Below are 17,965 nucleotides of genomic sequence, written 5' to 3' on the forward strand. Positions count from 1 at the left end.
GTGGGGTCCAGAGGAGAGGGCCGAAGAGGAAGAAGACACTAGAGACGGCAGGATAACGACTAGGGTGCTAACAAGGACTAGATAGAACAAAGACAATCTTAGCATAAACTTGACAAAACAACATAACAACCACTGACCTGAAGACAGAGAAAGAACTGGCAGGGGAGTGACTGGTGAACAGTGTATAAGTATGGAGGAGACTAATGAGGTGCAGCTGGTGAGTAATCAGGGAAGCGGGGCAGGTGTGTTGAATAGTGTAATCAGTGCAAGGACTAGTGTGAGGAAAAAGAAGAGAGGAAGGTGTAGCTGGGCAAACCTGACAGGAAAGCTAGAGAACAGTTTAATCATTTAACATCAGGTATCAAGAAGAGATTAAATATGGGCATGAACTCAAAGTCAACACACCTGGATTTGTTTTTCATAGACAGAGTGCTGTATATGTAAGACTGCACTTGATAAACATCAGAGGATAATTTGGACAAAGGGTAACTGGAGCATTAACAGGCAAATTTGCCACTGGTGGAGATCCCCTCTTGACCATAAGCAACAATAAAATAATCACAGACATGTTGTTACAACACTCACTGACCGCAGGCTGAATCCCATGTGTCCTGTAATCCAATCTTATCCCATTGACCACAGTGAAACACTGCATTCTGCTGTTCCTTGTGTTATTTTGATGGGGATGTATCAGGAAAATTGAGTTTTTTTGCCACTGATGAAGACCAGCAACTTTTAACACGCACACACACACACTCATATTTTTCTGTGAAAATTCCCACAGTGCTTTGGTGGTGTTTTGCCTCATGTGCCTGTAGGTTTAGATAACCCTGCTTTGGTGATGTATTGTAGTATTTATATTGGAGTTGTAGCACAAAGCCTGACACTTGTTCAACAGTTAAAAACAACAACAACAAAAAAGTTAGATAGAGGCTAAAACAACCAGAAAGCATCAAAAAGCTTTAAAGAAAATTCCCACAGTGCTTTGGTGGTGTTTTGCCTCATGTGCCTGTAGGTTTAGATAACCCTGCTTTGGTGATGTATTGTAGTATTTATATTGGAGTTGTAGCACAAAGCCTGACACTTGTTCAACAGTTAAAAACAACAACAACAAAAAAGTTAGATAGAGGCTAAAACAACCAGAAAGCATCAAAAAGCTTTAAAATTAAAACTTTATATGTTTCTGTCTAATGTAAGAAACCATTTTATTATTTGTTTATCCATTTTTGTGCATTTAGATTTGGGCAGTCAATCATAACTGAAATGTGGCTAAAAGCCAGTTGTTTTTCTCCGCTGCTGGACAGAGTGGTTAGCTGGAGTCAGCTTGTTGGTGCTGCATCTGTCCAGCTGAAGTAATGTCTGTGACTCAGTGTCTCTGCTTTTCTTTCTCCTCTTCCTCCATCATTTGCCCCTTCATTTGTTCCTACAATCACAAAGTACAAAATTTATGGAAATTCCAATTACTGTCTTTTATTGTGTGAAATAAAAATGTGCTTTTTTTTTAGCCTTGTGGTCATAATGTGCGTTATATTAAACCGTGTAACCTGCTATTTCTATCTTGCCTTGCAGATTGGAAGCCTGTGCATGTGTTGGGGATGAAGCACCTGTGGAACATTCACTTATTCCTGCTCATCCTCCTCTGCCTGTTAGGAGCTGTCACATCACAAGTCAACCCAGGTAGGTGGGCAAAGTGGGTGTCTGTATTTAAGTCTCTGGCTGCAATGAGATCATTCCATGAGTTTGTGAATATTATAAAATGATTTTTGTGAGTTTTGGGTCATGTTTTTGGGTTTGGTGCTGTAGTCCACAAGGCAATAGTGGAACTGATTGAGATTTTTGGATAAGTGCTATTTTGTGGGAGCCATGCGGTCCTCTCTCTCTGGTCTGGACCCTTTGATCCCAACATCCAGCTCTCCCTGCACTATAGGGGTGGTTTTTGTGATGTCAGTGAAATAGGACCAAGGAAATAGAGTATCAACACTTGGTGGGCAGAGACAGAAATATATAGGGGCTAAAGAGAGTAGTTTGATTATTGTTGAAATAGTAGAAATCTAGCAGATATTTGCCAGTAAAACCCTGAATTGACTCCTGCTGATGATCCCAGTCTCAAACTTTCCATCATCAGGCTGATTTTAATTTATTGTTGAAAGGATAATGAATGACATGTACGTAGGTCTAAAAAGTTAATGATGTTTTTTCCCCCCCAGAAACATTCAGCACAGAATTTACAGGTCACACTGGCCTCTGCCAAGCAGTGCTTAAAAGAAAAGAAAAGAAAAGAAAAAACAGTGGAAAAAAGCTACATCACTTCCACATCCTCCCGCCTTACTCCACCCCACTTCCACTTTCAAAATAAAGCCTTTTACTTCATATTCTTCAGAATAAAACTAAACAGCTGCTTTTTCAAGTTTGTGTTTTTATATTCATTCATTATTAATTATTCAGCAAGAGCTGCAGGCACGTATTACACACACATATACACAACACATGTAAACAACTTTTTCTTAACCTACAGCAATACTCTACTCATTCACACTTTGTGCCAAATATAACAGAATAAAAAAAAAAGAAGAGTTTTATTAGGAGTTTAAAGAAAGTGAGGAAAGACAGAGAATTGGTGAGATACAGGTCATTGTTAATAGAAGGAGTTATGAAGTTCAATAGTGTGCGTATGTTTTGGTTACTTTCAGGAATACGTCTGTTTACACATACAAGTATCTATTACAGTAATAGCTACATTTCTGACCTATTTAACCAGATGTGAATGTAACATAAGATGCTTTATATATTTCAGAATTTCTCCACAATCCCAGATCTTCTTCTGTTTAGCACTGAGCTCAAAAATGTCAAGGACGGATTATTTGTTTTCTCAGCTATGCATAATTAAGTGAGACTTGTCTCTCTTGTCTCACTTCCTTTGTGTTTGTGTGTGTGTATGTGTTTTTGTGCACCCGCTCATATGCATCTACCCGCATGCACACATATGCAGTGGACTCAACTATCCCACTGGAGTCTGTGGCTAATGCATACCAGACATTCTGACAGCAGGAAAGTACATTGAAATAGGCTCTGTCTTCCTCACCAGCCCTTATGTGTGTGTGTGAGCGCGTGCGCATGAGCGTGTGGGGTGCGCTTTTCTCTCTATCTGACCACTCAAAAGTCATGGAAAGAACTGTTTGTGCATCTGATTATGGTTAAGGTTCAACAAGTTCAGCATTCAGGACAAGGTTTGATATCTTAAGCGTGACCCTAAGGTTATCTCCACTCAGAAACCACCAGTGACTATTTAAGAAAATCACCTCCAGTGTGACTAGAAGCTCAAATCTCAAATATATGGAAGGAGGATATAATGTATCCACCTTTAATTCTCCCCAATGCTTTAGTTCTGCTGCAATGGGAAGAGGGTCATTTTTCCAGAGCCTGGAAATATTCATGGCTGAATTTTGTAGAGCTGAGATGTTGAGTGATGCCAACTTTCCCCTGTTTAAAATTCCCAAGCAATGGAGTTATACCATCCCTGTCTTTCCCATTTTACTCCTGAGTGGGCGAACTTTTTTCACTGTGGAGGGAGAAGGTGTGGACATGAGCATAACCCTGAGCGGAACAGTTAAATATCAACCAATATTATTATTGTGTGGACCTCTGAATGAATGAACAAGTGAATGAATTAATGCATTAAAACTTCATATTTTAATCATTAAAATCACATATCACTCTAATAACATTAAAGTGAAACTATTAAACTTTTGAACAAAATCATAATTTTCCTCTTACCAATGCAAAGTTGACTCAAAATGCAGTTTTGTTCAAAATGTTTTGCAGCTAGATCCTTAGTCTGGACCTGCAGTCTGTGGTGGCTAATGTTAGGTTAATATTCAGTTATTCATTCATTCATTCATTCAGTTTCTACTGTTTAGTCCCTGAAGGGGGTCACGGGGGGGGGGGGCCGACAATCGAGAGCACGCAGGGCAGGGTACACCCTGGACAGGTCGCCAATCCATCACAGGGCTTATTCAGTTATTATAAAGTAGAAATAAATTCATATGCAACACAACCAAAATAGCCCTGACATACAATGGTCAGATATTATGTGGCAGATCATCAACTTGTGTGAGTGCACTGTGTGTGTGCACAGTTAGAGGATGGACAGCAAACATTACAGAACAAGCCTGCCTTTCAGTAGTCAGGGTGTGGTAGAAATCAGGAGGAAAGAGAGAGGTTTTGGTCCATTACTCCTTCATCTCGCTCTCCTCTACACAAGACTGGTATTTTTCCACCTTTTTCTGGGGTGATATTTTTAGATACTGTGGCCAAATGTGAAGCCTGGTGATGGTGGTGGTGGTGATGGTGTGTGTGTGTAGGGAGGGAAATCTGTGTATGTTTGTCTAAATGCACATACTTGACTGCCCTCACAGCTTACCCAAGGGTCACCTCTGAGTAGGTTGGGTAGGTAAATAAACACTGCAAAAGGCAACATTTGGAAGAGTGGTCATACATCCGGCATGATATACTAAAATCCCATTTCTCTCTCTTTCTTTTTGACTCTCTCTAGGATGTGGTTAAAGACTCTGATAATAACTCCTAGTTCCAACAATGATGTCCCAGGCAATTGCTGTGTTTTCCCTAACTGGTGATGTTGCACTGTCTGTGGTCTGTGTCGCTGTCTGGCAAGACAAAAATAGTACACATCCTACCAGCTTGTGTAACTTACCTAATGAGCCCAGCATTTGTACTAAGACTATGTTGTCTATTTGAACTATTGCCTGTTTGACAGTGGTTCATCCTGGTGTGGAGGTAACTGGAATTAAAAAGGAGATGCTGCACTGTGCTCATCTTTTTCTCTGTCTCACTGTCTGTGTACACTCTTCACCTCTGTGTGAGCAAGGCTCTGCTGGCTGTTATGTGTGCAAGGAGGCCAACTAACTCAGTCCACTTGGACCCCTTCTTTTTTCTCTTTATCTCCTCCCACTCGGCTCTATACTTAGGAAACATGGCATCTCCCTTCATTGCTATGCAGATGATAGCCAGCTTTATTTACCTGTTAAAAAGACAAACGCGTGTTGTGTTAGGCCACTACTTCAGTGTTTTGAGGACATAAAATCTTGGCTTGCACTTAATTTTTTGAAGTTGAATGAAGAGAAGACAGAGGTGATGGTCTTTGGTGATACTGCTGGGTCTCCCTCCATTGACTTGGGCTTTTTAGCTCAGTATAACAAAAACAATATCTCAAATCTGGGGGTTAAGATGGACCCCGACCTTAAAGCTGATTGCCAAGTTGCGGCTGTTGTAAAATCTAGTTTTTTTTCACCTAAGGCAGTTGGACAAAGTAAAGTCAGTGGTTTCTAGACGACACTTTGAGACCCTTATTCATGCATTTATCACTACCCAGTTGTATTATTGCAATGGATTATATCTGGGGATTAGTGAGTCTCCTATTACTTGCCTCCAGATGGTCCACATGCTGCAGCACAACTTTTAACTAGTATGAGTAAATATGAGTACATTTCTCCAGTTTTGGCTTCCTTGCATTAGTTACTTGTTTATTTTAGGATCCACTATAAAATTTTGTTATTTGTTTTTAAATCCCTTCATGGCTTTGCACCTTCTTATTTATCTGATTTGCTTCACTGGTATACACCTACACGTTCTTTGAGGTCAGTTATTCAGTTTCTTTTGAGTGTGCCCAGAGCAAAGTATAAGTTTAGAGGTGATCGTGCTTTTGCAGCTGCTGCTCCCAAATTGTGGAATGATCTACCGCTGTCCATTAGACAAGCTTCTTCTTTGTCTGTTTTTAAGTCCCTTTTGAAAACTCATCTTTTTTCATTGGCTTTTTGATATTTTATATTGGTGTTGATTATATATGTACTTGTATGTTATGTTTATCTTTATTGTATGTTGTTATTTACAGAGGATATAAAAAGTCTACACACCCCTGTTAAAATGCCAGGTTTCTGTGATGTAAAAAAACAAGACCAAGTTAAATAATTCCAGAACTTTAGCCACCTTTAATGTGACCTATAACTTGTACAACTCAATTGAAAACAAACTGAAATCTGTTTTTCAGTGGGAAGTAAAAATAAAAAACTAAAATAATGTGGTTGCATTAGTGTGCACACCCTCTTACTGTGGGGCTGTGACTGTTGTCAGAATGAGGCAGTCACATTCAAACTCATGTTAAATAGGAGTCAGTACACCTGCCATCAATTAAAGTCCCTCTGATTAACCCCATATAAAGTTCAGCTGTTCCAGTAGGCTATTCCTGACGTTTTCCTAGTCGCATCCTACAGCAAAAGCCATGGTCCGCAGAGAACTTCCAAAGCATCAGAGGGATCTCATTGTTAAAAGGTATCAGTCAGGAGAAGGGTACAAAAGAATTTCCAAGGCATTAGATATACCATGGAACACAGTGAAGTCAGTCATCATCAAGTGGAGAAAATATGACATTACCAAGAGCTGGACGTCCCTCCAAAATTGATGAAAAGACAAGGAGAAAACTGGTCAGGGAGGCTGCCAAGAGGCCTACAGCAACATTAAAGGAGCTGCAGGATTTCCTGGCAAGTACTGGTTGTGTAGTACATGTGACGACAATCTCCCGTATTCTTCATTTGTCTGGGCTATGGGGTAGAGTGGCAAGACAGAAGCCTTTTCTTACAAAGAAAAATATCCATGCCCGGTTACATTTTGCAAACACACATTTGAAGTCTCCCAAAGGCATGTGGGAAAAGGTGCTATGGTCTAATGAAACCAAGAATCTGGCCATAATTCCAAAAGGTATGTTTGGCACAAAAACAACACTGCACATCACCAAAAGAACACCATACCCACAGTGAAGCATGGTGGTGGCAGCATCATGCTTTGGGGTTGTTTTTCTTCAGCTGGAACTGGGGCCTTAGTCAAGGTGGAGGGAATTATGAACAGTTCCACATACCAGTCAATATTGGCACAAAACCTTCAGGCTTCTGCTAGAAAGCTGAAGATGAAGAGGAACTTCATCTTTCAGCACGACAATGACCCCAAGCATACATCCAAATCAACAAAGGAATGGCTTAACCAGAACAAGATAAAAGTCTTAGAATGGCCCAGCCAGAGCCCGGACTTGAATCCGATTGAACATCTGTGGGGTGATCTGAAGAGGGCTGTTCATAGGAGATGCCCTCACAATCTGACAGATTTGGAGCGTTTTTGCAAAGAAGAGTGGGCAAATATTGCAGAGTCAAGATGTGCATTGCTGATAAACTCATACCCAAAAAGACTGAGTGCTGTAATAAAATCAAAAGGTGCTTCAACAAAATATTAGTTTAAGGGTGTGCACACTAATGCAACCACATTATTTTAGTTTTTTATTTTTACTTCCCACTGAAAAACAGATTTCAGTTTGTTTTCAATTGAGTTGTACAAGTTATAGGTCACATTAAAGGTGGCTAAAGTTCTGGAATTATTTATCTTGGTCTTGTTTTTTTACATCACAGAAACCTGGCATTTTAACAGGGGTGTGTAGACTTGTATACAGTACTTTGGTCCACTTTGGTTGTTTTTAGTGCTTTATAAATAAAGTTGGAATGGAACCTCTAGCTGGACTAGCCTCCAATACTGCAACACAAGAACAACATTTCAGCTCAATGCCAGTAATTATCATTCCACTTTATTTTCAAACACTAACACCCTTTGTCATCTTATCCTGGACTGATTTGAACTCAAATTGTTTATTGGCTGTTTCTCTTTAAGCAATTTGTGTTTTACTACAGCTATTATATGAGTAGTTTGAGCACTGAAATGGTTTTCTAATTATGTGGCCACTCATATGGCTACTATATGGAGAATATGAGAAGAGTTAGACAGTTTTCAGTTGATGTGGTCTCCTTACAGCCAAGGCAATCTGGTGCAAAGAAAGGAATAAGAGTTGAGTGTGGGAGAGGAGTTTAAAGAGTGGGCAGCATGGAACAAGGGTTAGAGAGGACAAGATGAAAGGAGGGCAGAGGAGGCAAACACAGACATTTGGAAGAGTTTATGTTTGTACCTCCTTCAAGCTGTCACTGTGTCACTGCCAAGATGAAGTCTGCACGAGTGTGTGTGTGGTTGTGTTTACTCTTCGTTTTTGTGTCTGGAGTATGTAAGTGGTGTATCAGTTCCAGTCCCAGGCTTTCAAACATCTTGATTTTTAAGCAAATATTTGAAGGAGATCAGGAAAAGAGGAAGATAGAATCACAGGGAGAGAGAAAAAAAGGAAAGAAAGCAAGAGGGGGACAGAGAATCGCTTGAACCTCAGGGTTTGCTGTTACTGGCATTTTATCAAAGGTTTTTCTGTGGACAAGGGGCCTGGCTAACAGGGTCAAGTGCCATTTTATTTAGTCCACATTGAACCACCCAAAAATCACTAAATTCATTCAGCAGATACCATGTTGGTTGCCTCACACTCACTTGGCCACCAGTCTTAATGAGATGAAAATTTTCTAAGCTGCATTGTTAATGTTAATCACCTCTCACCACTGAAAGGAGCAGAAGAAAAGAGGGAGGGGAGAGACCACACATGAGGAGAGACAGAGAGGAGACAGAAAAAAACCAGGATGAGTGGGTGGAGGGCACACAGGAAACAGAGGGCATATTGCTTCCATTGACCGCAGAGTGGGGGCGTGATGGGCTTGAACCAGCCAGTTTTACCACACAGCTAACTCCTGTACATGTGCTCGATACCAGCACTGTTTGGATTGGCAGAGACAATAAATGGACCCAGCTTATTATTTCAATAGGGCAACCACAATATTTTGTGCAAGGAGTGTATAGCTGCTGTGTGTGTGTGTGTGTGTGTGTGTGTGTGTGTGTGTGTGTGTGGAGTCCTCTTACCCTACCCCACCCCTCTCTTCCCTTTTACCCAGCAATATCCATCACATTTCTTAGGTTTCCTGACAGGAGCTGGGAGTCAAGTACTTCTGTCTTAGAAATGTCTGAGACCGACTGAATGAATGTTTGAGTATGGTTTTGAATTTTCAACGCCAACAGCACTGCGGTTGAAAGAAGAAAGCTGTATGTTTCACAATGTGATCACCCTGGTAAACACCAGAGGTGGATAGACTACTAGATTATCTTTTTTAAATGGAAGCATTGTTATAAACTTGATCATTTGTCAAATAGAAGTAAGAGGACTCTCACTAAAAACTACTCAAGTGAAAACGTTTTGAAGTAGCATTAGCACTTACTAGTACTTTGCTCCATGAAGTAACTGTTAGTGCTAATGTTAAGGATCCTGACAACAAATGTTTCAGTATGAATATACTAGATCAACAGGCTGTAGTGGAAGAAAAAGCATTTGAGATTTTGGGAAATATACTGCTGTGCTTGCAGGGTAGAAGACTGATACTAATGCCATGACTGTTCAAAGTCTCAGCAAGGACATAGTTATCTTAATTTAGCATTCATGTAGCAAGAATTCTCAGCCAGGCAACCTCATGGTGATGAGACTCATGGAAGACACTTTGTCTGACCAAGAAAACCACATCTTGACATTTTACACTTTAGATTAGTAAATAATAAATAAACTAGACAGCCTATAATATGTTAATTAGAGATGTTGGTAAATGGGTCTCTACCTTGGACCAGAGCAAGCTGTTTTTCCCCACTTGCAGTTTCAATGCTAGGGTAGCATTGACAACATTAGTATACTGACATGGAAGCAGTACTGTATAAATCTCCAGAGTGACTGGTCCATTGTTGACAAAAAAAAAAGGGTATTTCCAAAAAAGCTCAAAGCATTCCTTCAATTAAAAGTAGCAATAGGTCTACAACAGTGTCAATATGTTGAAGTCACTTGCAAGTAGCTAGTTAAGTGTTGTATTCAAAATATTATTCAAGTTAAAACGGGCTGTATAAGTACAGTAAAACCTTGAATTGCGAATATAATTCATTCCGGCAATGTGTTTGTAATCCAAAGCACTCGTATATCAAAGCAAAATTCCCCATAAGAAATAATGGAAACTCAGCTGATTCGTTTCACAACCACTTATTCATGCAAAAATGATAACAGTAATACAAAATACAGTATAAAATAAAATAAAACAAATTAACCTGCGCTTTACCTTTGAAAAGAATCATGGCTGGTGTGAGGGAGACAGAGAGAGGAGCTATCTGTTGGCTCGCTGAAATCTTTTTCTTTTTGTGTGATTTTAACAAGGAACCTGTCCAGTGACACTTGCTTTTGCCTCTTTTTGAGGATTTGGCAGATTTTACACATCTGCCTTATAACATTTTGCAATGTCAGCCACTTGCATACCTGGTTCATGCTTCTCGATGATTTCCTTTTCAACCATAATCATCTCCTTTTTCATATCGCCTTTCTTTTCAACATTTATTTTTTCTTCATCGGGGCCATTGTTGCAGTACAGACGTTGACTATACGAGTGAGGCGCGAGAACCATCGGCTTGTGACTTGATGCTCGACAGACAAAGCATACGTACTACTCGTATTGCAAGACCTTGCTCATTTATCAAGTTAAAATTTCTAAGAAAATTTTGCAAAACACCCGTAGACCAGATTACTCACAATCCAAGGTTTTACTGTATATGAAAGTAACAGTAAAATGCACCTAAAATATAAAGCATTCATTATGAGGGCAAATTGCTCCCTGTCAGTGTTATATTTTATTATTATCATATTACTGACTTACTGTGATGCATTAATCTGTAGTTGGATGGTTTAATTTACTGTTTATACATATACTGTATATCGTATAAATGCAGTTGAGTAAAAAATGAAATGGTGTAGCAATATTAAGAAAGATGAAGTTATATCACTCAAGTAACATACAAATACGGTGCTTGAGTATGTGCTTAGGTACTACCACTGGTCCAACTTGCCAACTGGTCCATGCCAAATCTAGAGATACACACCAAAGTGATGGCCAGTTCTTACTTACATTTTTTATTAATTTTTTTTTATGACAAAACAACAGTGGAACTGAACAGAAATGTCATATTTTCTCATGTGTCACATTTTCCAAGTGCTGTATAATCAAAACTGGACTGTGTTAAGAATGTACTTCAAAAGGTTCTAGTAAACAAAAAAGCTACTCTTTATTGTCATAACTTTTAGTCACTTTCCTGTTTTGGTACATAGTGTTTATTGCATAGCAAGTATCAGGCCACCAATTGGGTTAGGGGTTTTTCACTGACCTTCTTCTTACCTGTTTACTCCTTTTATTGAAATATGTTGTTGTGTCGCAGGTGTGTGTCGGTATCCTCTGGGCATGTCAGGAGGGCAGATACAGGACGAGGACATCTCTGCTTCCAGCCAGTGGTCTGAATCCACTGCTGCTAGATATGGCAGGTAGGCATCTCACACACACAGACACGGACACATATACTTCACAGTATGTTTATACTGATAATTAGTACGGGGGGGTGTCCTGTGCCTGTTGTATGAAGGTCACGATATGCTAACCCCTGGACATAGGAATGAAGCTTAACCTCTCACACTAAGGTGGCATATTTGAAACATATTAAAGCTCCAAACACTGCTTGAGGTTTTTTGGCAGAGATATATTCACTCAGTAATTGACTACCATGAACAGAGTTCCCTGCAGACCTCCCTCTTTCATGTTATTCATTCAGGATAAGACCCCAAAACCTCCCAAATAACAACAACCTGCAGTTATAGGCAGCTACCTCCTTATACCCTCAGATGTTACTGTACTGAGAAATTTTTATAAACCAGTACACTCTGGCTCTTTGAGGAAGTGCTACATTTTGTCTGAAATAACCATTCAGCATTTCCACTTTTTATGATTTAAATTCTGAATGTACTTTAGACTTCTAAATGTACCTTTTTCACTACAATCCTTTCTCATTTTATTCTTACACATTCACTAATGATCATTTCAAACAAACACACACATAAATCATCTTATGATTATCCTTACTTGCTAAATATCTTAACTTTCTACTTTATGCATTTTGCCATAGCATTTTAATTATTCCTGTGCAGCTCCTCTTGCTGTTTCTTATAAACATTCTTGTTGTTCTTGTGGGAATTATAACTGAAAAGATACAATTTGTTCAATAGCCTCCTGCAGCTCTTCTTGTAAATGACTCCAGATCATCAGAGGCCAGTTTTGCTGTTATGGCTTGTGTTTCTTGTGCTTTTTGGTTCTCTCCGGGACCCATTTTTACAGGCTTGCCGACACTGTTTATTTGCAGTAAACAACAAACTGGAGTATCAGCTGTACTTACAGCTACATGATCAATAAGGTGTGCATATGTGTGTAGCACTACTTGGATGGCCTTCAATAAGAAGCACGTTGTAATGATGTAATACAATTTTACAGTATTTTCAGTCTAATCCAGCTCCCCCTCTCCCCTGCCAGCCCCTTACCCAAAATTAACACTTTAAAGTAAATTTACAACAAAGGATTTCACCAAGGTGTTTTTCTAAACAGGCTGTAAGAACTGCTATTCACCAGCACACTCACCTTTCCCTTTCCATCCTGTCCTAATTTTTCATCTCTAGTACTCGTTTCCCTTTGCTGCTGTGATTTTAACATTTTCCACACGCCTTCTCTCCCCAGGTTGGACTTTGAGGAGGGCGATGGCGCGTGGTGTCCGGAGATAACAGTTGAGCCAGACAACCTGAAGGAGTTCCTCCAGATTGATCTTCGCTCGCTCCACTTCATCACTCTTGTGGGCACCCAGGGTCGACACGCAGGAGGTATTGGTAATGAGTTCGCCCAAATGTACAAGATTAAGTACAGTCGTGATGGAAGCCGTTGGATCTCCTGGAGAAGCAGGCAGGGCAAGCAGGCAAGTCATCCTATCAATCAGTGCTCCACACTGCCTGGGATGTAATCCATGTGTTTGACCTTAATACACTGTCTTTGGGTCATATTTTTATGGCCCATCAATGCTTTTACCTGATACATCTTAGTGATACTGACAGCAATAACAGAGTCTGTGTAATAAATGTATTAATTCATCTAAAAATGACATGAAAAGGCTATGTTATCATACACATTAGAAACAATAGTTTCAACCATTAGTGAGCATCATCATAATGTCAAGGTGTGTTTGTTTGTAGGTGATTGAAGGAAACAGAAATGCATATGACATTGTACTCAAGGACCTCGAGCCACCCATCATTGCTCGCTATGTCCGCTTCATGCCGGTCACAGACCACTCCATGAATGTCTGCATGAGAGTAGAACTCTACGGCTGTGAATGGCTGGGTAAGTGGTGGCTGTTGTGGAAGAAAAATAGGGTATGTAAGGACTGATGGGTGATAAAGTGAGGTCTTGCTGCTTTTGGTATTTTGGGTTCTTGTGCTTTTGTGCAAAAGCTTATGTTTATATGCCATGCACCAAGTAGACCTTAAATTTAAGGCTGGCCAGATGGTTTCAGAAAGTTTCCCTAGCTGTGTAGGTTAGGAAGATAGTTTGATTACAAAGAACATTTTTTCAGAAAATCCAGTATGCCATAATGTTTGTCAAGCAGACTTCATAGCTCTTTAAGCAAAATAAAATTGTCTAAACAATATGTTGATGTTTTATTCACAAGATCCCATCTATGCTTTTGTACACAATCAGGAATTTAAAATGATGGGTTCATGAAAAAGTTCATAAAGTTACAGAGGCTAATTTATCTTATCTTACTTTACAGATGGTCTTGTGTCATACAACGCTCCAGCAGGAGAACAGATGACTTTGCCCTCTTACCCTGTTTATCTCAATGACTCTGTCTATGATGGTGCCATCATCTACAGGTAGGTGTGTTTTTGTGTGTGTTTCACTTTTCCGTCGTCACCATCCTCACATACCACTGCACTGCTTCATCACTGCTCTCATCATTCATCAGTACTTTTCCCCATGTTGTTGCATGGTCATCATGGTGAAAGCAAATGGTGGTGCGTGGGTTATGGTGGTTCACTGTTAGGTAATACATCCTGGGAATTACTGAGTCAACCATGCTTGCAAAGTTTCAAAACTGGAACAAACCAAACAGTCTTTTATTGTCACTTGTATTTGGATAATGGCCTGGCGAATAATGTCGTCCAAGATAGAGACAGACGTCCTATTCTCTATCAAGGAAGCAGTGCAGATGGAAAGGAAAATGTCCCATATTACAATATCACAGCCAACAGTAGGAGACATTGATGTTGTAATGCTGCCACCTAGTGTTGAATGGTTGTACCTTTAAAAACATTTTGCCAAAGGTGATGACACTTTAAAAACAAAAGATGTTGACAGGATATTCCTCTGTATTGTTGTCTTTTTTACGGTGTTGTTTTGTTTTTCAGTATGACAGAGGGCTTGGGCCAGCTGACTGATGGAGTGTGTGGTCTGGATGATTTTACACACAGTCATGTTTACAATGTATGGCCAGGGTACGACTATGTGGGCTGGAACAATGAGAGCTTCCCCAGCGGATATGTGGAGATCATGTTTGAGTTTGACCGCACACGAAACTTTACCACCATGAAGGTGAGACTAATAATACAAGCACCTCTTTTCCCACTAGAGGTCAGTGTCTCCCATACATACTAAAAGTCTCCCAACCTGTCCTGTATCCAGGTCCACTGCAACAACATGTTCTCCTTGCACGTCAAGGCCTTCCGCCAAGTGGTGTGTTATTTCCGCTCTGAGACAAACTGGGAGGCTCTGCCGCTCTCCTTCAGCCCAGTGGTGGGCGAGACGAATCCCAGCGCTCGCTTTGTTACTGTCAACCTGGCCAACCACATGGCCAGTGCCATCAAGTGCCAGTTCTACTTTGCTGATGCTTGGATGCTGTTTAGTGAAATTACCTTCCAGTCAGGTATAAACTGAAGAAGTGTATGTACAATCTGTAAATGGAGTAAGATGCTCCTTGCTAGTTTGACAGTCTTATATACTGAAGTTAACACTTTTTAAAGAAAAGTATTTGTAAACCGTTAAGAAAAATTATATGTAAATTTTGATTATGATGAATTTAGTTCATTTCTGATCACATCTGAACCATCTGCCCTTTCAGATACAGCAATGTACAACACAACACCGACTCAACCCAAAACGGGATTACCAGCTAACACACAACCAGGTCAGTGACTACAATAAACACACATAAACACAATTACAAATTTTGCATCATGTTTGACAGCTGACAATATGGCATACTGTCTGTCAAACCAATACCTTCGTATGAACATTATACAAAGATTCTAAGTACAAAAATATTCAAAACACACAAACTGTATTACATGCAAAAAACACAGCCTTTTCTCTAAACCATCAAAGGATAAAGAGGGCATATAAAATATTGTCATTTTTTTATGTGCCAGAAAATCTTAAATAAATTGTGAATACTGTCTTACCAGCTACAATAAAATCTTGGTAAACAAAAACAAAATATTAAATCTTAAGAACCTATTTTACTGCCTTTTTGTGAAGTTTTAGTGCCGTTTGTTTGACATCCGACTTTGCTGAAATTGCATCAGTTCCTGTTAAAGTATGTTGATTTTTTTGTACACTAACTGTTAAAACAGTACACCAAAATCATGACATACTACACAGAATTAGATGTTGTACGGGAAAGGCCTTATGATTTGTCATCGTAGAAAAAAGCACAGGTGTTTCAAATAACATTAGTGATACCTTTGTGTCTTTGTAGGTCATGACAGGGTGACATGCATTAGCATGCATAGGGACCCAAACTCAAGCTGCTAAATGGAATTCAGCCATCATACCTGAATGTAATCTAACTGTGATTAAAGATATACCTGTGAGGCAAATCAAATGATCTGCCTGTGAGAAAAATATTTTCTGGCTTTGCAACATTTTCACAAATATCGGTTTACTTTTAACGAGTAAAAATTATAATTCAGTCTAGTATTCGGATGAGCAAATGCTCGAATATCAGGACTACTGTTTTCATCATTCAAATCCATCTTTCCCTGTTTCCTCTCTAGAAGATGACCCCACCCACAAAATAGATGACAGCAACACCCGACTACTGATTGGTTGTTTGGTGGCCATCATCTTCATCCTTGTGGCCATCATTGTCCTCATCTTGTGGAGGCAGGTGTGGCAGAAGGTGCTGGAGAAGGTGAGCTCATCACTGATGTATTAAATTAAATGGATCAATCTGACACCAGCCAAGGCATGTTAAGTGATTTTGTGCATTTCCATTAAGATTCTGGGGATTTTCTTTGGGAGGTTATCAGTTCTGCTCTTTCACCCCCACATACTTTATTCTAGGCATCTCGTCGGATACTGGATGATGAACTAACTGCTAGTTTGTCAATACAGAGTGAGACGTTTGCCTACAACCACAACCAGTCGAGTACAACCAGCGAGCAGGAGTCTAATGCCACCTATGACCACATCTTCCCCCTTGGTCCCGACTACCAGGAGCCCTCCCACCTCATATGTAAACTGCCTGAGTTTGCACAGAACTCAGAGGAGCTTGGTAGGTGAAAACACATCTACTTTCATATAGACATCTCTCTATATATATTAATATACATAGTAAACATGCCCATTCATTTAATGAGATTCCTAATTATAATGCTGTGTTGTGTTCCAGCTTCTACCAGCACAGCAGCTTCCAAATCCACCACAACTACTGTAGTCCAAGATGGAGTCCCTCACTATGCAGAGGCTGAAATTGTCAACCTGCAAGGTGTGACTGGAAGCAACACATACGCCATCCCTGCAGTGACTATGGACCTGCTGTCGGGGAAGGATGTCACAATGGAGGAGTTCCCGCGAAAACTGCTCACATTCAAAGAGAAGCTGGGGGAGGGCCAGTTTGGAGAGGTGTGTGCTTTGTGTCAGTCTTCAGCAGCTTTAATTACAGATTTAGAGGAGCTGAAAGCAAAAGCCAAGTTGTGGCTTATGTAACTTTCTATTTTCAGGTGCACCTGTGTGAAGCAGAGGGAATGCATGAGTTCATGAATAAAGAGGTTTTATTTGACATCTCTGAGGGCCAGCCAGTTTTAGTGGCTGTGAAGATGCTCCGTTCAGATGCCAACAAAAATGCAAGGTAGCAACTTGGAGTGCCTCTTGTAATCTGTAACTTGAAAATAAATCTTGAACTGTTAATATGACGTTAATAAAAATGGAGTTTTTTCGTGTAAAGTAAGTCACTGTTGTTGTGCCTATGTTTTTGTTCTGGTAGGAATGACTTCCTGAAAGAGATAAAGATCATGTCACGTCTGAAGGATCCTAACATCATTCGCCTGCTAGCTGTGTGCATCCACAGTGACCCTCTTTGTATGATCACAGAGTACATGGAGAATGGAGATCTCAACCAGTTTCTGTCCCGTCATGAACCAGAGGGACAACTTGCTCTGCTCAGCAATGCATCTACTGTCAGGTGAGTAAGTGACTGATATACATTTCCATGTTTGTCTATTCCTTCTCAGCCTATGACATCATCTCTTCTATTTCCTTTCCAGTTTTAATAATCAATGCTACATAGCCACCCAGATAGCTTCAGGGATGAAGTACCTCTCCTCGCTTAACTTTGTTCATCGAGACTTGGCCACGCGAAATTGCCTGGTGGGCAAAAACTTCACAATAAAGATAGCTGACTTTGGCATGAGCAGAAACCTGTACAGTGGCGACTACTACCGCATCCAGGGCAGAGCGGTACTGCCTATACGCTGGATGTCGTGGGAAAGCATCCTGCTGGTGAGAACTACTACTTGTATTAAAAAGAACATCCTGACAAGTCAATGGTCATGTTTTGAGCCTCCCTTGTGTTTCGGTGTGTATTTGCTGGATATATATTTACATATATTTCCAGCTAATGTATAAAAACTAATCACTATTTATGCCATTGTTTGTTGTGCAGGGTAAGTTCACTACAGCCAGTGATGTGTGGGCCTTCGGGGTGACCCTGTGGGAGATATTAAACTTTTGTAAAGAGCAGCCTTACTCTCAGCTGACTGATGAACAGGTGATAGAGAACACGGGAGAGTTTTTCAGGGACCAGAAAAGACAGGTGGGTG

General features: G+C 40.2%; 1 protein-coding gene across 2 annotated transcripts in view; it reads left to right on the forward strand.

Moving 5' to 3' along the window:
- The window catches only part of ddr2a (discoidin domain receptor tyrosine kinase 2a), a 31,341-nt gene that overhangs the window by 11,650 nt on the left and 1,726 nt on the right, over positions 1–17,965 (forward strand). Inside the window, exons 2-16 of one of the 2 annotated variants that reach the window (XM_020612315.1) lie at positions 1,570–1,677; positions 11,215–11,317; positions 12,555–12,786; positions 13,061–13,208; positions 13,639–13,741; positions 14,276–14,459; positions 14,550–14,790; positions 14,986–15,051; positions 15,920–16,056; positions 16,209–16,419; positions 16,537–16,769; positions 16,868–16,995; positions 17,131–17,328; positions 17,411–17,645; positions 17,809–17,958. In XM_020612315.1, the coding sequence (XP_020467971.1) occupies positions 1,596–1,677; positions 11,215–11,317; positions 12,555–12,786; positions 13,061–13,208; positions 13,639–13,741; positions 14,276–14,459; positions 14,550–14,790; positions 14,986–15,051; positions 15,920–16,056; positions 16,209–16,419; positions 16,537–16,769; positions 16,868–16,995; positions 17,131–17,328; positions 17,411–17,645; positions 17,809–17,958 (2,451 nt within the window). In that variant the 5' untranslated portion in view covers positions 1,570–1,595. The remainder of the gene's footprint in view (positions 1–1,569; positions 1,678–11,214; positions 11,318–12,554; positions 12,787–13,060; positions 13,209–13,638; positions 13,742–14,275; positions 14,460–14,549; positions 14,791–14,985; positions 15,052–15,919; positions 16,057–16,208; positions 16,420–16,536; positions 16,770–16,867; positions 16,996–17,130; positions 17,329–17,410; positions 17,646–17,808; positions 17,959–17,965) is intronic. The other variant, XM_020612318.1, reaches the window with a different exon arrangement.

Source organism: Monopterus albus, unplaced genomic scaffold (assembly GCF_001952655.1).
Source record: "Monopterus albus unplaced genomic scaffold, M_albus_1.0 scaffold122.1, whole genome shotgun sequence".
Taxonomy (NCBI): Eukaryota; Metazoa; Chordata; class Actinopteri; order Synbranchiformes; family Synbranchidae; genus Monopterus; species Monopterus albus.